The 21,889-nt window shown below is 44.1% G+C and overlaps 1 protein-coding gene across 1 annotated transcript in view; it reads right to left on the reverse strand.

Annotated features, from left to right (window-relative positions):
* Nucleotides 1-6,059: 6,059 nt before the first annotated feature.
* ALDH1A2 (aldehyde dehydrogenase 1 family, member A2) overlaps nucleotides 6,060-21,889 on the reverse strand; it is a 95,078-nt gene continuing 79,248 nt past the window's right edge. Inside the window, exons 8-13 of the mRNA XM_008581184.1 lie at nucleotides 19,291-19,393; nucleotides 18,622-18,806; nucleotides 17,024-17,188; nucleotides 15,844-16,001; nucleotides 15,426-15,500; nucleotides 6,060-7,938 (exon numbers count right to left, since the gene is read on the reverse strand). Of these exons, the coding sequence (XP_008579406.1) occupies nucleotides 7,866-7,938; nucleotides 15,426-15,500; nucleotides 15,844-16,001; nucleotides 17,024-17,188; nucleotides 18,622-18,806; nucleotides 19,291-19,393 (759 nt within the window). The 3' untranslated portion in view covers nucleotides 6,060-7,865. The remainder of the gene's footprint in view (nucleotides 7,939-15,425; nucleotides 15,501-15,843; nucleotides 16,002-17,023; nucleotides 17,189-18,621; nucleotides 18,807-19,290; nucleotides 19,394-21,889) is intronic.

A 21,889-nucleotide genomic window follows, 5' to 3' on the forward strand; every position in this document is an offset into this window, starting at 1 on the left:
CTCGTTTCCTTCCAGCACAGTTTGGTGGCTCCCAGGGAGGGCTGCGCCCAGCACAGTTCGATGGCTCTGTGGAACACTTTTCCTCGCAAGCGCTGTACCTTCCTGCTCCTCAGCTGAGAACATGGATGCATGACTCAAACCCATGTAAATAAGCACATATCCCAAAGTCTTGCTGACCTTCAAAATAGGAAAGAATTTAATTGGAGGGTATGGGAACCTCTCTCCTGAAGTACGGCTTTAAAGGTTACCAAAACATTTCTGAACAATGTGTTGAATAGACAAGACTAAAACTGTGGTTTAGTTTCCTGAAAAGAATTCCTGACAAGCTTATTTATTACAAAGCCCTTGATATTGCTGAGGGTAAGTGGAAAAAAATGACAAGTGTTTCTAATATGTATGTGGCTTTGCGCATTAATTTATTTGTTATCTTTGAGAGGGAAAAGAAGAAAAAAAGGCCAAATAAGAATCCTGGGTCATCACGCTCTGAGCCGAGCCCTCAGGACTGAGTGGGTTTGCAGCATAGGTTTATTTTTCCTAGGTTTTTTTTTTTAAGGTTATCAATTCGTCTTGTGGGCAAGCCTTGTATCTAGTTTGCAAGAATAACAGTTTCTTGTGGGAATGAAACAGAACAAACAAGCAACAGAGGAATTGTTCCGGGCATTTTTCCGCTTTGCTCTCTGCTGTCCTTTAGGCTCAGCTGACTTTACTTCAGCCCCTGCTTGGGAAAGGGGTCCTATTTGCAACATCTGCCCAGTGCAGCTCCCGCTCCTCTTGCAGTCACACTTTGCAGCTCTGCAGAGGGGAGATACCTTTTCAGAATGTCACTCTTCTGGAGGAGTCACCATCACCTTCCTGAGAACTGCTGTGGTTTTATTTAAATATTCAAACCAAACAAATCATCCTCCCCTCCCTAGGCAAAAAGCCACTTGTTCCTTGAGCTTGATGACCATGATAACCAGCATAATAATATAATAATAATGGCAGCACAGCTAACATTCATTCGGCACAAGGTGCAAACCCTCCTCTGAGTTAACATTTGCCTCCCTCACCAATTTAACCTTTGATCCTTCTTGCTACTTATTCTTTTAGACATATGAGAGCTAGGGCAACATCGTCTGTGATTAGATAGCTCTGGATCTCAGTGACTCCGCAGGTAGAGCAGAACCGACTGGGCACAGACAGGGTATTTCTAAATGGTCATTATCCTTCCAACCTCCTAGCATTCGCCCAATCACTGGTTCCATTTCCACCATCTAAGGCCACCTTAACACAGGTGTCCTCCTGCCTGGCTTCTACATAGCATCAGACCTCAAGGGAAGGTGACACTTACAACCTCTTTAGGACTACAACTTTAGGGAATACTGATTTATTCATTCATTTTTATTAACTGCTGCCATCTGTTTGAATTCTCATAATGGGGGCTAAGTACTTTGCACGCACGTTCTTGTTTGACCCTCATGACACCCGTGTTAGGAAGATAATTCTATCGCCCTGTTGTACAGGTGAGGAAACTGAGGGTCTGGATGGCTAACTAATTTTCCAAGGGCACGCACCTAGTAAGTGGTGGAGCACTTCAGAATTCTGTTCCCTTGCCCACTGGAGAGCCGTTACTGACAAGCTTTCCTCTCTGGAATCAGATTGTGTCTGATCTGAACTTAGAAGACTAGACATGTGAGGGGTATATGACCACCTTCATGCACACATGCACCCATTCCCCAGCCTTTGTCTGACAAGCTCTTGCTCCCACCTCCCCTTGCCACACACAACTCGGGGCTGGGAGTGAATGCCACTGCAGGCTCTGAGTGTTTGTGAGCATCACACCTCCCTCAGGGCCACCAGGGAGCATGAGCTAATTGTATTAACAAGTGGCATCTGGATTTTATTCAATTTTACACCAGTCCTGAGTTGTTTATGAATGAACCTAACTTGGGAAATGGAGACCGGAGCCTCAACTGTTTAACCAACAGAACTTCCCCTAGGGTTTGCCAAGCTCTGGCCTGTCGGAGAACACTATGGGTTCTTGTTCACTGCTACTCAGCTACCCCCACGGGAGTCTTGAGAGTTGTCACTCTAAGCTACCAACCAGGAGGAACCGGGGAAAGGTAATACATTATCGGTCCATAAATTGAATGTATCTGCCTGGAATCGGGAGAGAGGGGTCCTCCCAAGGTCCTAGAATCCTCCTGTTTGGCTGCACGTGGGACAGAGACTGGAAGGGTCTCTATTCTTTTCAATTCAGGAGTGCCTGAGTTTGTGTACTTTTTATCCTGCCCAGAACATAGAATATAAGACCAGAGGTACACTTCTGAAAACAGACTGGGGAAACCATGTTATAAAAGAAATTAGGCAACTCAACCTCACTTGATAAATAACATCTATTTCATGAGGAGAAAAAGAGCAGGGACTGCTCTTGAAAAACACCAAAAGCAGGGCCAAAAGACCTTGAAACCATTCAGAGGTGCTCACGCTCCAGCAGGAAAGGGGGCCAGACCATGCTGGTTTCAGGTTCCTCCTTGCTACATAGATAAATGGCCAAAGGAAACATTATCCAAGCAGTTTCACATCAAAGGCTAAATGGCAAGCTGATCTTCCTTTTAATCTGGCCAATAACCAAGTGAGAACTAGACAATGTACATGTTTAGGAATAGGGCTTCATGCCGTTCTGGGGTGGATTTTCCCATGCACTCATCCCCAGCCTGTCTCCACTCATGAGCAGTCGCTGCATCAGACATCAGGGTGGCACAGGCAGCCTGGCTAGGACCTGCGGGTCTTGAAATCACTCTACAGAGAGTTGAATATATGGGACCAAAACTTGGGGGAAAGTCAGCCTCCAGATAAGAAAGCCCCCCTGGAAACCTACAGGAAACTATCCTAGAGATCAGTGTCTACATCATAGCCTCAAGTGGGCTGAGAAATGATGTATTCTGATGTCCTACAGCCTGATCAGAAAGCAACAAAGATCATTTAGCTTTTTTTTTTTTTTAGTTATTTATGGTTGCATGTGGCAGCATGTCTCAGACCAACTGAAGAAATACATCATTCATGATGTTGCTGAATCCTCGCACACCTCTGTGAAGTGGGTAGGGCAGGAATGATCACCTCGATCCTACAGCGGAGGAAGTGGAGGCCCGCAGAAGTTAAGTGATTTGCCTGAAGACACCTTATTTTTTTTTTTTTGTCAATATACACTGTATATGATTATTATGGCCCATCACCGACACCTCCCTCCCTCCTCCCTCTCTCCCCTCCCCCCCAAGAATGTGAAGACACCTTATGAGTGGTAGATAAGAGACTCTGAGTGAGGACTTCTGATCACATTGCTGATGCTCCAATGCAATGTGCCTTTCGCTTGGCTATGTTGCTAGTCAGCAACCACCACGTGCAAAGTCGCCACTCTGAATTACTCACTAAGCAGACCTGGGAAAGGTGCTATGTGACCCTTCCATAAATTGGGTGAGATAGCAAAGGAAGCCATGGACTAGTTACCCTAGACTGTGAGCTTTCCAAAGGTAGCAGCCATGACTGGTTCTCTTTGTGTCCCCAGCACTTGTGCCAGTGCCTAGGGTAATAAACATTTGTGGAGGGAGGGAAGGGAAAGAAGAGAGGGAGGGGGGAGGGAGGTTAGTTTCTTAGGATTGCTGGGTATGCGGTGTCAGCTCTTCTCTCATCAGATAGCAGGGATCCATAAGAAGGGTGGTAAGTCTGTATAATGTGTATTTTCTAGCCTCATTCTGATTCCATAGGTTCTCATCTTCATTTTCTTTTTTTACTCCCACTTTTAATTCACGTGATTTTATTTTTGCTGTACATTTTAAGCATTCTTGTGACTGACTTAATATTTCTGAAATATTAGTCAATCGAACCCCCCCTAAAAACTAATAAATGACTTATAAATACATATAACTGGCAACATGCATTTCTGTTCTGGCTGCACCTGCACCCCTCTCCCTGCCAAGAATGTTGCCAACACAGAACTAACAGATTCTGCATGGAGATTTTTTCCCAGCAGTCTTGCTATTCCTCTTTATACCTTTCTAAATTCTACTTGATCTTTCACACCTGTTCCAAAGCCAGTTTCCTTTTACCCCACCTTGGCCAGCTAATCCAGCCTCTAATTTCTTCCAATTTATCAACTGTGAGCTCCTGTCTTCTGTCTCTGTGGGTCCTGAGGTGGGCAAGAGCACAGGGCACAGAGCAGAACAGAGCAGGTGCTCTGCACATTCTGGTGGACGGATGAGTCTGCATGAAGGCATAGGCACCACGGCCATCCTTGAGTGTGGTGGAGCTCTGCAAGGGGCCGCGTGGCTCACAGCTGCCTATCAGCTCCCTCAGCCAACAGATGCCCTTGGTCTCCGCTTTGTACAGGGAAGAGATCAATTCCAAGGCCCTAATGCCTGGGCTGCTCACGCCATCCTCGCCCTTGCTACCTCTGTACACCTGTGCTCCCAGACCTTTCTCCTTGGGTTTCTGCGGTGTTATACCTGACGATGGCTTTCCTCCTAGTTCTCTGACTACAGCCTTCATTTCTTCTGCTGGGCTCTTTTTCCCTGGCCCTGGTTTTGCTTTTATTCTCTCTCTGTACTTAGAGCCGTCACTTTTATGTTCATGCCATACTATAGTCATCTGAGCCAGTTCCAATCCCCTACTTCCAGTTGTCAGCTGGATATTTTCATATGGAGGTCTCTTCATCATCTTGCAATTTACATATCCAAAGCTTAAAGTCAGGATCACTCCCCAAAACTCTGTTCTACGTTTCAGCTTCTGTGGCTGCGGCACCGCCATTTCCCTACTCATCCGGGCTTGAAAACTTACTCTTATCTTTTCTCCCTTTCATATTCATTCATCAAGTTCTGGGGATGTCTCCATTGGTCTGTTTCCTTCCTCTCCATCCCCAGGGCCCAAGCTAGTATTATGCCAAATAGACCTTGTAATTGGTATCTTTCTATCTGCTTTGCTCCAGACCAGCATGCTCTAACCACTGCTCTACCACACTCCACGCTGACCCCCAAGGCCCTCTACAGTTGCCGGCATGCAGTGTCTGCTCTTGCCAGCCCACCTCCTCGCTATCACACATGTATGCCAAGCACGGCCCCACCTCTGTGACTGTGTAGGTTATTCCTTTTACCAGGAATGCTTTCTTATGTCTATCTCATTCTGGATTCCTGCTGTCCATATACACTAATGGCACCTTTCCAAAGGACTTTTAAATGATTACTCCATGCCCATCTCTTTCTAACTTTCTTCCTGATGGCTCAGTGTACTGAGCAGGAGGTAGGTTCACAACGAGCCCCATATGTCACATTTAAAGTTCTACCCCAAGTCCCAGGGGCCACATTCTCCCATGCTCCATTTGTTCCTCTGAGGGACAAGATACCGGCAGAGTCATGAGCTCCAGTCCAGAGCAATGCATCTCTTTCCCTAAGATGGATTTACTCTGGACCTAAGTCATCAGGTTTAGTCTTTGTCTCACTTGACCAGGATTTGGGTGGAGATTCCAAGGGCTGAAAGTGGGGGATGTGCAGTTCTGAATGGTGGGAACCACTCCCTAAAAGCCCAACTCTGAGAACACAGAGAGAGCAAACAAGCTCTGGCTTGTTTAGTAGTGCAGTCACCATTTACAGCTTTCTTTTTACAGCTGCAGAAATATTTCATCAGGTGGTCAGCCTGTGACTTCATTTCACTTTGGTAAATAACAATAATGCTACTGCAAAATGCCGTCAGCGATGTGAGCTCTTGCTGTGTTGTCCATGTTTATGAGAACAGGCCCACGAACTCCTGGACATGTCAGCCTGCATGGAAGTTGTTCTGAATGAAACTTATCATTTCATGTATTTCATACATAGTTATACTTAAATGCCATACAAAACTGAATGTGCACACGGATTTTAAATAGTGTCAGAGAATAAGGTTTTTGTTTATCCTAATGCATTCTGTAAAAGTACCTACGAGACTTCTGCTTAGTAACCCAAGAGAGCAACACAGGTGAAAAACCCAGCAGCTGAGGGAAGGACCCAAATATACTTAGCGTGACACAAAGACTTACAAACACAGCCAAATAATCCCAAGGAGTACACAATATAAATGCTTTATTGCTAGCACAGAAGTTTCTTTTTAAGTAAATTAAAAGAAATAAATCTTCATTTTCACATTCTATATTGCAGTTCAAAGGTAACTAGCTGGTTAATGGATATGTGCACTTGGACAGACACTACCGGAAAAGAGCATGGCATTCCCATGGAAGAACTCAGAAAGAGGACATCTGTCAGCCGTCAGGCTGCTGAATGCACTGTCATATGTAAATAACAGCAAGTAGAGTTTCTTAAAAACATCATGGATAGACAAGAGTTACAAATAGAAAACCAGTATGACTAGAAAACAGAAAACTGTTAAATACAGAAGGCTATATATATCTTGCCCATGTTCCACATACTCTAGGTTATGTTTGGTACTTTTAAATAAATGACTTCATCTAGGTTAGAGACTGGATTGGATTGGCAGCTGAAAAGAGGGAGGAAGGAAAGGAAGCTAACACTTCCCACATCAAAATGGTGGATTTACTGGAAAGCAGAAGAGGAGTGCATGGTTGGGAGGAAAGGGAGACAGGCCTGCTTCATGCCACCCCCTCTGCAGGTGGATGACACTTGCTTGGTGAGAGGCAAGAATGGTGTATGGATGAGCCACTGGGCATGACAGAGAGCTCTGGTGGAATATGGCAGTCGTGGCACACTGCAACTCTGCAAATGGAAAAGGAAACCTCCTGGCTTGGCCAGATTTTCCAAGGTTACTGCCAACGGATTTAGGGTATATTATTAGGGCATGACAGGCCAAAGTAACACCCAGGGCCCTGGGAGTAGCAGGTGTTGGTACAGTGGGGGCTTGGGTGCAGAAAAAGCTATAGATTCCAACTTACAGAAATAATTCATTTAATAAGAATCCTCACTCAGTATTAGAAACTGAATTATTTCTATACGGCATCCAGCATTACCAAATTCTCAGTCCTACTTGGATTGTTTTTTTGGTTGGTTTTAAGATAAGCTTTGGAAAGATCTTATCCATCTATGGAAGACAATCCACCCCCTGCCTTATCCCATAATAACCAAGAAGGAATTAAACACATACACACAAACACATACACACAACCAAACCATGCCGCAAGCTCAAGCTGTGAACTACACATGATGACCTCCAATCTCCATCATCCTGATCTTTTTTCTAATAACTCTTGTTATTTATGGATATAAGAAAACCAGGAATGTCCCAAGTTCTTACTTCTTAGTACATCTGTAGTGCACCAGCTCCCGGCATTTTCAGTCTGGTCTGGCTCTAACTAAAACCATTTCATGTTTTGCTTTGAAGAAATGGATAACATGAAATGGTAATTTGGCTGCAAAACCTTGGAAAATAATTCCCAGCCCAAACATCTGCCCCCAAATGAGCTCATCTGAGATGTCCTTGGAAGAGAGGGAGGGGTGGTGAGCAGGGAAACCTGGAAGGAGGAAAATGAAGACAGTGGCAAGGCCATCTTTCCTCAAGAGGAAAGTTCTCTATGACAAAGGCATCAGCTAATACAGCTCCCTTATTCCATCTGTTGCTCCAGAGAGAGATACTGGATGTGTCCTCCGCTTACCTTTATCTCACTTTCCTCAATATTTGGTATCATTAAGGTGATCCCTTACAGAGTGCCAAAAAACCATGCCCCCCTTTTTTGCTTCAGTTGTGCAGCTACCTGCCTGGCCTACACATCATCATTTCAATCTTTAAATTAGGACTGTGGCTCAACTTCGTATTCCTGAGAGCTGGGCCCTACAGAGAAAGCAGAGAGGGAGAGTTGTGCAGGCTGGCCTCCACCTTCCTTCTTGACCTTCTTAGGAATTCTTCTGGGGGATCTTTACTGTCACAGTCTTAACTTCTGAGTACTCTCGCAAACCGAATTCTCCCCTGAAACACAGAAATGGGCAGTATGAGATACCAGAGGCCCAGGCAGCCACACCTGAGTGACAGTCAGAGTCCTGGGAAGGTGCAGTTTATCACCTGCTAACAGCAGGTCCTGAGATTTTGACATAAAAGTTCCTAACAGAGGGACAGCCCAGCTTTCTTCTAAGGAGCGGATAAAGCTGTCTTCTCATGGGCAGTCACCATTTGTCAGAGTAAGGGATGATTTGTCCTCAAAATATTGCACAGAAAGGCAATGACTCCCTACTACTGACAGAACCAGGTCTGGGGGTTAGCCTTGGTCAGAGGGCACACAGGTGACCTGGGCTATGCTGCTGGGCTGAGCACCATGAGCAGCAGCAGAACCAGGCCCCAGGTCTCTGAATGCCTTGGCCATGTTTCTACTCACAAGGCAGCATGAATTCTTCAGGACGATGGTGTGCTTTCCTCCTCTAGAATCCCATTCCTGCCAACAGATACCCTCTGGATGTCTCTGGTCTGGTTGCTTGCCTAGAGAGCTAGTCCACTTTAACTAAAAGAAAAGATGGAGCTTCCCAGGCTCAGATCCTCTCTGTTTAGTATTCCAGATTCCTTTTCATTGTTCCTTAGATTTAATAAATGGACAAATACTTAAATAAAGGCTTACCATGGAAAAGCAGAAATCATCTGCAATGCCTTAAAAACACAATCCTGATAAGTACTGCCCACAGCTTCCACAGAGTCAGGGTAAAGATTTAGGAAATAAAAATAACTGACTAAAAAAGTTGGGAAGTGTTAGCAAGCTTCCCCACAAGATTGTCCTTTGGCCACTTCCCCTTTGGGATCTTGGTCATGGATCAGCATTGTCATTCATTCAGTCAACAAACACTTTCTGAGCTGTTACTATGGGGCAGCACTGTGCTGGACTCGGGTAAAAAGAATTGGTCCCAGCCTCTGAAGAGCTTGCAGGTGGTTGGAACTGAATGGGAGGGGTGGGAGCAGGTCACCTGTCTGGGTGGTGACAGGAGACACGCCCTTCCCAGCCCTCTGGACACTCTCCAGAAGCAAGGATGCTGGCATGGCAAAGCCTGCTTGCTACAATGCTCCTTTTCTTCCACCTCTCCTCTCTGTTCCCTTCTCATTTTCACCTCAATTTAATTCTTTTTTTCCTTTTTTCTATTTCATTGTAAAATCAAACATTTTCTCCTATCTTTTTTTCTTAAAATAGCAGAACTGTTCTTCTTTTATTCTCTTTAAAGTCACTCCTTGGTGAGATCTCTCCAGATAGCCTCAGGAGAAGCAGTGCCTCCCTCTCCTCTGTGTTTACAGAGCCCCTTGTCCACACCTCAACCACAGCACTCACCACACGGGGAGAAGTGGCGTGAGTGTCTCTGTCTCCCCTACTGAGTTGCATCTTACTAATTTTGCTTTTTGGCCTCCACCAAACAAAGTGTACAGCCTACAGTATCAGGCACACAGAAGGCACGTGATGACTGTGGCAGGGAGGAAAGGGGAGGGAAGGAGGAAGGAAGGATGGACGGAAGGATTGGTGGAAGGGAGGGAAGGAGGGAGGGAAGGAGGAAGGGAGGAGGGAGGGAGGGAGGTCTTCTTCCTATCCCTCCTTACCACACCGTCTCTACCAGGAAAAAGTAAAAGAACATTTTGAGATGTATGTATATAGGAAAGGATTAAGAAAGGCTATATCTTAAAACGGCCAGTACAGAGTTAAATGTACAGAGTTACTGTAACTGGGCTTTGCTGTAAATAATTCATTTCGGTTCCTTTCAGGAATCCCCATTGCGTTACACAAGGCTCCACCTGCTTCACCAGCAGCTCCTCTGAGCATCAGGATCACCCGAGTTAACGGGGACCCCTGGGATATCAGAGGGCAGCCAAGTAGAGACTGGGGCAAGCATGTTGTTCTCTTGTCTGTATAGGGCATTTTACTTAGATGAAAGGGAAGAATAAACTGGGATCGCCCCACTCATTATATGCTTCTCTCATCAATGCCATCCAGGCTCTGAGTGTCTTTATTACCAGCCCAGCACTGGCTCTCTCAGGCCTTTTTCCTGCCCTTGGGCAGTTCTGAATGTGTCTCTTCATCACGGACATCGTGTGCCTCTGGTTTGAAGTGAGGTTACTCCCTTCTTGTTTCCTGGCTTGTGCACGCACTTGGGGCAGACCCAGAACCACATTTTCCTCCCACTCAGATCTCTAACCAGGTGGTGAGAAATGTAAGGAAGTTTGCAAAGTCAGAAAGCTCATGGTACGGCTACTTGCGAGTGTGACTGTTGGATCCCACAGTCTTTAGTTGTGTGATGCAATGGAAAACCCTAATGGACAGAGGGTGCCCCTCTCCTGGGTCCCAGGCAATCTTCTATGCACCAGCCTTAGTGGACTCAAACCTCCCACAACAGGACTGCCCATGGGCCCAGGGCATCAAAGAAAGCCAGTGAAAGGTCTCAGAGCAGTGGGGGCAAGGCAGTGTGGAGGGGAAAGCACACTGGAGCTGGGGTCAGCAGACAGACTCTGCCTTTAACTGGCTGGACGACTGCAGTGGAGTCACCTCCACCCTCTGGTGCCCAGTCATCTCTCGAGCAGCAGTGCCTGAACTTCAGCATACATAAATATCACCCAGGAGCTTGCTTAGGCTCCTGTGGATTCTTGATACTCCCCTCCCCTCTCCCCCACTCCTCCCTGCTCCCTGGCCTAAGATTCTGTTTTAGTAGGTCTGGGAAGGTACCCAGGGGACTGTGATACAGGTGGTCATTTGCCCACACTTTGCTCACAGGCTTGAAAATCCCTGACTGTTTGGATTCTTTAGCAATTTCCCCATCTTATTTGAGTCTTTCTCTCAAATCTATTTACTCCAGTTAAATTCTTTGGCATACACAGTTCCACAGTTAACAAGGAAGCACCCTACTGCTGCACTAAAGGCAGACATTTCATTATTGATGCCCCCCAATCTCTTTGTATGGTCACCTTCAGAGCTGGGCAATGCATCAGGACACAGACACATTCAGAAGCCTGTATTGCTGCTTCTCCACAGACTAGGTTATATTCCCAAGATAAACCAACCTTGGCATACCTACAGGTAAAGCAACACTTAGTTTAGGTGGCTGTCAGCCAACCATTTTAGGAATCACTCAAACTCACCCATAGAACAAATAAGGATTTCTGTTTAGGATATATACGTCCTTGCCCCTTTATTTGGCTTGCAGCAGTTCTCAGAGTAAGGTCCCTAGACCACCTGCATCAGAATCATTCCAGAAGCTTATTAAAAATGCAGATTCTGGGCCCTGGCCCAGATCTACTAAATCAGAATCTCTGAGAGTGTGCCCCCAGATAGGCATGCTTAGCAACCCCATCACACAGCCTGAAGGTGACTTCTTTCTGTGCACGTGCATGTGCATGCATGTGTGCCGTCCCCCCACCCCACCTTCAGAAGCCTGATGTACAGGATCCTAATTATGCTCCCCATTCTCAAAGCGTGTGTCCTTAGTTTTTAAAATGCTGAGGCTCACAGTTTTCTTTTCATCCCCTCAGTTTGTGACATATTTTATAGCTTGTGCTTTACCACCCCTCATCTCAGAGGGAGCTTAAGTGAGGAGGTAAGAAAAAGGCTGGGAGGAGTGAAATAGAGGAAATTAGCTGGATAGGAAGAACTGAGAGAAACTCTTCTGAGAAAAGCCTCTGCACCTGGGAATTAGAGGCCAGCCCATCACATACCTGTAGAGGGCATCTCTCTGTGGGGACAACCTCCGGGCTTGCTCAGCCCTCCATGGAGTTTGTTTCTGGAAGTGCTATTTCCTTTCTCTGCTCCTCTTCGAGGTGGGCAGGGAGGTGTCAGGGACTGCTCTACGGAGTTTGTAGGCCCTGAGATAAACAATTCTATACAGATGGAGGCTTAAATAGAGTCTCTGGGGATGAATCAAATGAGATGGAAGAGTTGGGGACCAGGACAGAGCAGGTCCTTTTATTTAAAGCATGTCCTACCACTCTAGGTCATTAAAGGAAGAAAAAACATGTTTTGGGGATAAGTAGAGACAAAGAACCATGTAATTTAGACAAGATGAAGTGGGTCTCATCAAAGAGCACCATTTCCTAATTATTTTTTAACTGCACTGGGAAGGCCAAATCATTATAGTGCCTTCGAGACAAGTGGAGAGAAGCTATTCTTTAGTCTCTTAGGCCACCATTGCGTGTGGCTCTGACATAGCCAAACTGTCGCCTGGACCGTCTTTCTAGGCAAGGGGAACATTTCTGATGGCAACAGACTGGACCTGGATAATGTCACAGTCTGAAACCTGGCAGGAGGCCTGCCCATGATGAGGGCCCAGGGCTAGACTGGGATTAGGCTCCATCAACCAGCGATCATTTATTACAAGTTTTATGCTGGTGATTCACCCTGTTAATGATCTGTAACAAAACAGTCAACGAGAGCAGCATTCCCAGAGCCAGTGACTGCCCCAACATTTCAGACACCAGGAGAGCACAGGACACAGAGGCAGGAAATGAAACAACAAGCAAATGCATCTTGAAAAGTGGAAGCAGAAAGTTAAGGCCACATGCAAGTGAAAAAGAAATACCTGCAGTGCATGCAGACTTTCTAAAAGCTAAAGGAATACTAATAACTGAATGAATGGGATACAGATTCTAGCTGTAAAGCAAGTGAGGGGTACTGGAGGCCAGAAGCAAAGGTTCCAAGCAAGAACAGTTTCTCCCTGGCATTACCAGAGACAGAACATAAGTTGGTAATACCAGCTGGAACTTAGAAAAACTTCTGCCACACTTCCAAAGTAGTAAGTTTGTTAAGAAAGAGAAGGCTCACCTGTATAACATTCATCTACTTGATCAATAATGATGACAGCAGCTAACATTTTCTGAATGCTTGCCAGACACTCTGTTGGATACTCTGCATACTTAATCGTAATGCTTAATCCTCAGAACAACCCTCTGAGGGTTATAATTATTCCCATTTTATAGATGAGGAAATTGAGACTTAGTGAGATCAAGTAATTTGCCCAAGGTTGCACAGGTAATATGTGGTAGAAGGAGAATTCAAATCTGAGCAGTGTGATTCTAGAAACTGCTCTTAGCCTCAAAGCTATATTCAACATATGGCTTAATGATTAGGGGCTTGAAATTACCAACAAAACTATCTGAAGCATGTAAGTCCTCTGTTCTGGTCCCAGGAGCACACCATGCTGCCCAAACACCATACTTGTTTTCCCACACTGCCTTTGCTCACTCCCTCCACTGCTATCTTGCCTGCCCTTCAACCTAGAAAAAAATATTCCCCTTTCTTCATTTACCCAAGTGTTCCTCTCCTTGAAAAGCCAATTTAAATCCTACTAGATCATATGTAAAGGTTCCCCAGGCTTCTCCAGCCCACAATGATCTCCCCCTGAACTCTTCTATCACTTTACAGTCTTTACTAGGATTCTTCTGATTCTTTCCATGTTATATATTTCATTTATCCAACAACATTTTACATGCCTTAATGACCTGCATCTTCCCCCACAGACCAAGCACAGTGCTTTGTAATAGTTTACGATAAATATTTGTTAGTAGACTGACTGTGAACTAATAAACATTTATTCAAAAAAATATGCATTCGGTAATGGCAGAGGGAATGGACATGGAGCATGTTTTCTGTTGTGAATCACAGGATTTAGAAAATATGGATCAGCTCCTTTCAAAATGGTGGAAAGTGGTTTATTTTCTAGATGGGGGTGCATGTCAGCACAGGAAGACCCTGGATACCTGAGCTGAATGTCATTCAAAAAGTCCATTTATGCTGAAGCCTGCAAGTAAAATCCCTCTTAAGTCTAGTTTACGTCTGCTACAGTCCTATTTTTCAGGTCTTTAGCATCTCAGGAGGACTCTGTCCAGCTGTGCCCTTGTTCCTGAAGAGCCCTTGTGCCTGGCCCCCATGCCTCCTTGGCTGGATATCATGGAAGTACTCATTCGGAGCCACTGAGACCTAAGTTCAAATCTTAGCTCTGCCACTTACTGGCTGGCTGTGTGACTTGGGCAAGTCAACCTTAGTTAACTTACCTAACCCTCCTAACCCTTAGTTCCTTATCTGGGCCTTCTGTAGTGTAAAGATAATTGTATCTAATGCATAGAATCACTGTGAAAACCAGATGAGTTAATATTAGGAAAGAAGTTAGCACACAGCCAGATAAACTGCAGGCATTTAATTAATGACAAATGCTATGAATGTTAACTGTGTCCCACTCCTCTCTCCCCTCAACTCATATGTTGGAACCTAATGCCCAATGCAATAGTATGGAGGTGGGGCATTTGGGAAGTGACTAAGTCACAGGGCTTCACCCTCATAAGTGAGATAAGTGTCCTCATAAAGAGGCTTGAGTGAGCCCCCGTGTCCTTCCCAGCATGTGAGGACACAGAAGGTGCCATCTATGAGGAATGGGTCCTCACTAGGCACCAGATCTGCTGACACCTTGATCTTGGACTTCTCAGACTCCAGAACTATAATCAATAAATTTCTATTGTTTATAAATTACCCAGTCTAAGGCATTTTGTTATAGCACCCCGAACTGACTAAGATTATACCTATTATTGTTACTTTAAAATCCTTCACACAGGTCTTCCTCCTCTAGTCTCTGCCAAGATATCCTCTATAAGCCGGGAAGCTTGGCCTTACAAACTCTGGTATCTCCTCAGTTCCCAAAGAATTTCCTTTAATGTCTCTCAAGATGTGGTTTAAACCAACTTTTCCACTTGTATCTCCACCAAGTCCCCTCCATTGGTCCTATGCCCTAACCCTGTGCTTCTAAACTCAGAGAACCTACAGGGGCTGAGCAGATGACATGAGTGAGTGAACTGGGTGGATGTGCAATAAATGACAACCCATGGCCAGGCCTCGGGAGCAAGAGCAGCTTCAGCAATTCTGCTATGAACGAAAATGACCAAGAAATCTAGACCTTACGTAAAGCCTCCTCATCTTTTGAATGTCAGTTAAAGATTTTCAAACACCATGAAGGCAAAACAAAACACTTCCACTGGCCAGATGTGGCCCTAGGGCTGGTCGTCGGCAACCTTCACTTTAAGCACACCAATCTCTGCTCCATTCTGTGTTTTATATTGGTTTCTTCATGCCCTTGTTTCTGCTATTTCCTCAGCCTGGAATGCCTGCTACTAAAAAATGAAATGTTATTTCTTCTGTGACGTCTTCTCTGACCCTACCAGGCAAAATTAATTGATTTTTTTCTTTGTACTTACAAGATGTTTGACTCACTTCTATAATAGTCCTTCTCACATGGAATAAGTGGTACGTTAATCTTTCTCTTTTTTGACTAGGGTAAGGGAATTGTCTCATTCATCTTTCTAATGTGTAGTACATTGCTTATGTAGTACGCGCTCAACAAAATGTTTGTGTAATGAGTTGATGAGGGTAAGAGAATTAAACTATTTGGTGAGTATTCCTCTGTGCTGATGTTTGCAATCCCTATTTCTCTGCAGGCATCAACAACTTTGACACTTACATTTCTCTCCCATTTCCAGACATCTTGAATCCCCCAAAGGGGCTCTGGGCATTTAAGGCATTGTAACAATTGATCCTGAAAGAAGAAAACATAATATTGTGAGTTAGTAGTGTGAATTCTACCTGCATAGAAATAACCCAACTGGTGTGATATGGGTTTTTTTTTAAGTTTTATTTTCTGATTCCTTCTGGTCCAGATTAAAAAATAGTAATTTAAAATTTACTTTGATTTCGTGACCTAGCCAGTAAGGGGTGTGTCCTTTCTCAGGGTGAAGTCTGGTTGCCTTTGGTCTTTTCCATCCTTCCAGAGGATACGTGTTTATTTCACACTGGCTCCTGAGAGTTATAAGGCCTCTCTACCACCAGTGGAATGTGTTATGTGAGTGGAATGTGAACCATGAGACTGGCTCTGATCTTACCAAACAGTCCCAGCTTGCATTGCAGAAGACACTGTGAGGGCCTTGTTGATGTCATTAGTAAAGACAGCTGCTACAAGTCCAAAGTCCGAGTTATTGGCTCTTTCGATAACTTCATCCATAGTCTTAAACCTCAGAATTTCCTGAACGGGGCCAAAGATCTGCAACAAAATAGTTTGACTCAACATGGCTGTTTTGCTATTCCTTCATCTGCTTTCATATTTCAAAGCAAGTTTACTCAGCATTGATTATTTAAATGACACTTTAGCAGCACAAAATATCCTAAACTTTCCCAGAATAAGATTATATGAGACTAACTTTAGAGTTTGTTTAATACCCCCATCCCCCTGCCGTCATCACTTAATTCCACTGTGGGTACTAGGGGTATGTTTTTCAGGTACAGAAGAGGAAGTGGCATTCCCCATGATCCCAGAAACATTCCTTCAGAATTGAGAACTATAGCTCTGGGTTGCAGGCTGGCCTGCTCCTGGTCCCTCTCCTGCATAGCCATGAGAATGCTTGGATGTTTTCTCTTTCCTAGTTAACAGCCTAGTGAACCACATTTAGAGGAACTGAGCTGTTGCCAGTGTATTATTGAGGCCATGATCGGCTATTATGACTGTTCTTTTGGCTAATAATAATAATCACAATCATAGAGCATGTCACCTGGCCTCCGACTAACTTGCTTGTCTTTTTAGGATTTTCATAGTTATATTTATTGCCATTTCAAAATTAGTGTACAAGTTATTCCTTAGTATATGTGGGGGATTGATTCTAAGACCCCCCCACACATATACCAAAATCTGCAGATACTCATGTCTCGTAGTTGGCCCTGAAGAACCCACATACATGAAAAGTTGGCCCTCCAAATACATGGGTTCCATATTGTGAATATGGAACTGTGAATACTGTGTTTTCGATAGCTATTGGTTTAAAAAAATCCACATGTAGGTGGACCCACAAAGTTCAAACCTGTGCTATTCAAGGGTCAACTGTACAAGGGGTCTTCAAAAAGTTCACGGAAAGATTCATATTATCATATTTAATTCCATTTTTTGTGAGCTTTTTGAAGTACCTTGTACATAAAATATAAAGAGCTAAAACTCTAATATCATCCACTAGAAATGCTCTGGAAACCATCCCAAGAAACGTGTGGCTTTTGTAGGAACACTGTATTTGATACCTCCTCCTTGGCAATCCGCATGTCATCAGTGACGTTGGAGAACACTGTGGGCTCAATGAAAAACCCCTTTCGGCCTAGTCCTTTGCCTCCACATTCCAGCTTGGCGCCCTCGGCCACACCACTCTGGATGAGCTCCAGGATCTTGTTGTACTGTTTCTTATCAATCTACAAGAGAAATTACCTAATGACTCCAGGTAAAACCTTCTATGAAAATGGAAATAAATGTGTTCTCGAGAATCTTTCATTTATGATTTTTTAAAAGTTTCATTATATCCAATCAAATCACATGAAACTGCTGTTATTTACCAATGTTGACCTACCAAAAAAATTGCAGTTTTGTACAGTTCAACCTAATATATGGAGGGTTCAAACAAAGGCACTGCTCTAATGATACTGCCCAATCAGAACTACCAGTTGAAGATATAGAAAATGTTTCAAAATGATGGAGACCCTGGCTAATTTATTATTAATTGTTACATGAGGAAAAATTGACTTCTATAACCAAATGAGCAATTTAATTTAGCAGGTTGTACTGATATTAAAAAGATGAAAACATTAGATAAGTCAACACAGCTATACACTAAATCCTGCTGAGATTTATTTTTAAAGAAATTCCTATTACAACTTTAGAGGAATTAATTAAGCATAAAGAGTGAGGGTTAGGTTCTTAGTTCAAAAAATAAGGTCAGTTTTGCCCCCCTAAACCTGACAAAGTTATCATTCCATTATTATGGTAAATAATATAAAAAATCTACATCCACACGATGATTTGAATTCCTTAGCTAGAGCATCAGTTTTCTCGCAAATAGTCCCAAAACTGAAGAGATGTTGTCCCTTACCAGAAATGTTGTCCCTTACCAGATGTTGTCCCTTACCATGCTCTAGTGACGCAGATGAGAGCTGGTCCAGACATACCTCTAAAAATTCTCAGACCCTGTCTATAGATTAAAACCAGAATTCCATTTGGAAATATGCCTTGAGGATTACGGTGAACCTGCAGAGCTAAAGACTACAGCCTGGCCACTCAGGAGGGAGTTTTGTGGCCCTCCCCACCACACCACAGTGTGTGGAGCACTTAGAGGAAGAAAAAAACATACAGCAAAGGAAAAATAAGCCAGCCCTTCATTTCCTACACATTCACAAGCTACAAGTAATCTCTCCAGACCTGGCATCTGGGGAAAGGAAAAATGGCTCTGGGAAGTAGAGATAACCACCCTCCTTGATTGTAGTATCTGTGGGGATGTCTTACAGTTCAGTGGTTAAAAGGACTGGGACTGGGTTCTAGTGTCAAGATCCGTTATGTCATGCCCAGCAATTTCTTTAGAGCTGAGAGATTCAAATTTACCCCCAAAGTTCAAAATACCCTTAAGGCAACCCCAATAGCATGGCTTTTCAGAGATATAATTTTGAAAGGGAAAGAGAGGTATAAGAAACAAACAATCCCTCACTGGCTATATTTCCAGCCATGAAGATGAGATGGAAGAGTAAGGAGGCAGCAGAAAAGGATAGCTGTTGCTCTGTTCGATCCCACCAGAGTGTCCAGTTTCTGTGCCAGCCAGGGACTACATAAACAAAAGGGATATCTATGATTTTTCTACCTGAGGACCCTGCTCAGTGCTAGGGTCAAAGGGACTCCCCACAATGCGTCTCTTGGCCCGCTCCACGCTTCTTCTCACAAACTCCTCATAGATGGACTCCTCCACAAAGATGCGAGACCCTGCGGTGCAGCACTGGCCTTGGTTGAAGAACACACCTTGGTGAGCCTGCTCCACGGCGTAGTCCACTACAAGAGGAAAGAGCTATGGTCTCCACACTGCTTTGCCTTTGGAGGGGCCTGTCTATGGAGCCACCTCCCTCCTCTCTCCAAAGCCCAGTGAAGTAGGATTTATTTTTAATGACCTACCAGCTACTAGGCATATTTGAGAATTTTAGGTTTGTTGAATCTAGGTAGACTATACTTAAGGTGTTTGGAGGCTTAGAACATTGCTCTTTCCACTATGCACCACTGACCAAGCCTTCACCTCTTCTACCCTATCCTAGAACATCAGAATCAAAATGGTTCCTTAGTGTCTAGAAAATGAACTCTGTTCAGTTGCCAATTGACAGGTGCTCTTTCCCTAATATTAAACTATTTTCTCTTTAGAAGGAGATCTTCTTGATTGCCCTTAGCTTCAAAGATTTTTCTCTTAGTGTGCTATCAAAAGTGGAGACACGAAAGTGTGCTGGGACATGTATGGGATTGGGGACGGGGGTGGGGGAGGGCTTACAATCAGCATCAGCAAAAATAATATTAGGACTTTTCCCTCCAAGTTCCAGAGTTACTCTCTTCAAGTTACTTCTTCCAGCTGCTTCTTGAATAAGCTTTCCAACCTGGAAGAAAAGAAATGGAGAGAGATTATGCACACCCTGCATCTGAGACAGACAGTGGCCAAAGCCAGCTCTGGGCAACAATGGGATGCAGCAGTAACTGATCGTAAAAAGCAAACTAGCCCATTGAATGACAAAGGGACAGTTCTTGTGGTAAACTTGGGTGGACAAGATATAAGTCAGTTGGAATGCCGTTTAATGTTCATGCTGAAGAGATCTGGAAGATTGCTTTAGTTTCATAATGGAAGAAGGAAGAAAAAGGGAATTAAACCTGGAATCTTAATCACTGAAAGATTTCTCTTAAGACAACTGGCAAGCAAAATGTGACTGGAGATTTCCATCACTGCATTGTGGCCTTTAGCCTTGGACTCTGTCCTCCAGAAAAAAGCCAACTGCTCTGCTTGAAAGACACGATGAGAGTAAGACAAATTATTCATGTATCTCTAAAAAATATCAGGTAAGATTTTTATCACATGGCCCAAAGAAACTATTGATATTAAACTTTGCCTCTGCCTAGGGCTATGGTAAAAGGATTTCAGATAGCTGAGGATCTGTCTGTACTCACGCAATATTGTAAATACCTATTTATCTAGAATCCAAGCAAGCAAGAGGCTGAGTTTGGAGAAGGCATTTGCCATTGAGTAGACTTACATTTGCAATAAAATCAAAAGTGTCAAATGGGAACAGGGATGCACCACCTAGAGCCCCCACTCAAGGAAGAACTCATTTTCTCAATGGTGGGAGGTGCTGGCAGGAGAGAGCTGGAACCGTCAGATCCTTCAGGGTCTGCCTCAGCTGAAAAGAGTCCGTTGCCCAAGGGGATGCCCTCCTCCATGTGGCCCATATCCACCCACTGATGGTGGCAGGGGTATAAAGCCCTGCCCTTTCGGCCCATCACAGGACAGCTGTGAGAGACCGTACATGCCCCATGTGGCTGGCCCAGGCTGTGCCAGGCCTGCCTTACAGTTCAGCTTCCTTTGTGACTACTCCCCTTGAGCAGGGATCCCTAATAAATATCCTGCATGCCAAACTCCATGTCAGCAACTGCTCCCAGAGAACTGGACCTGTAAAAGGGTGACGCAGAGGTCACTTTACGGGAAACAATGAACTACCATAGAGCCCAGATTGGCAATTTGGTCTAGTTGCGATGGAAAATGTTATCTGTGCCTAGAATTCTATTTGAAAATTAAACATTTAAAAAGACTGGAGAAGAGAAATGCTAAATTTATGTTGGACTCCTCCAGCCTCTTATTGAGATCCTCCAGTGGAAATAACTACTTCTCAGCCACTGGAGAGTAGTAGTTGAGAGAAAAGGCTCTGGAGCCATACTGCCCGGATTTTTTACTGGTCCTATCGCTTCCCAACTATTTGTCCTTGGGAAATTTATTTAATTTCTCTGAGCCCTGGTTTCCTCCTCTGTAAATGGGGATAAAAATAGTATGTACCTCAGAATTGAGCTGTCCTAAGGATTAAGTGATTTAACACACATTGCACTTAGAAGCCAGGCTGGCCCACAGTGAGCACCTGCATGTGCCAAGCATGAGCAGGTGTGAGAAACCAGGTGCCCCTCTTCTTTCATGCCCAATGGAGAGAAAAAGAGGTGATGGTAAGGAGAAATACAGCTAGACCTTCCCAAGCAGGTCTCCTCCAGATTTCCAAAGCTGGCTATGCATATTCATTGCTTCAGGAAAGCACTGGGTAAGTTGTCTGACTCCCCCACTCACCTCCCAGTCTCCAGTATTAGTCATTAGCTGGATTACATGCTTTTGAGTTTTCATTATAACTTTGCCTCATTATAAAAAATTTTAGTAAACATACCCTCATTCTGAGGATACTAACCTTGGGGGTGGGAGGGAGTGATGACTCTGAAAGAGGTAGAGTTAGAGTTCCTTATTTTGAAGAAAAATGTTACTTACCAAGGTGTTAGGAAATGCTAGCATCTGGCCCTAAAGATTCATGGGCCGACTTTGGCACACCAAAAAGATTGATAAGGGTAGGGAAGGGGCAATCAGTGTGTGTCTCTTCTACCTCCAGGTAAACTCCTGAGGAGGACTTGGGCTCAGTAAAGGCTCAAATCTCAGGCAAAGATGTTCTCTCATTTAAAGATGAGCAAATTTAAGAATTAGAAGTTACCAGATTACCTAGCTGGTTAATGGCAGAACCTGCTGGACTCTATGCAGGCTGACTCCAGGACCCAAGCCTGTGGTCACTCCCTCTCCTTTTCTAACTGCCTCACAGCATTCTGTTCTTCTTTCTGCTTTCTAGATTTACTGAGCACCTGCTGTGTGCTACACACCAGCAGAATCTTATCCCTGCACTCCAAACTGATTTCAAAGTGAGTAGAAATATCACCTCTTGTAGAAACAAATAAAGGTCACAGATCTTCAGTTTAAAAATCTATATTCTGTCTTCATATTTACATTGAAGAAACAAGCAAAAGCAAGGAAAAATCATGGGTTTTACACATAGTAAGATGCTGAATAAATATTTGGGGTCAGT

The sequence above is a fragment of the Galeopterus variegatus genome, unplaced genomic scaffold (assembly GCF_000696425.1).
Source record: "Galeopterus variegatus unplaced genomic scaffold, G_variegatus-3.0.2 Scaffold91, whole genome shotgun sequence".
Taxonomy (NCBI): Eukaryota; Metazoa; Chordata; class Mammalia; order Dermoptera; family Cynocephalidae; genus Galeopterus; species Galeopterus variegatus.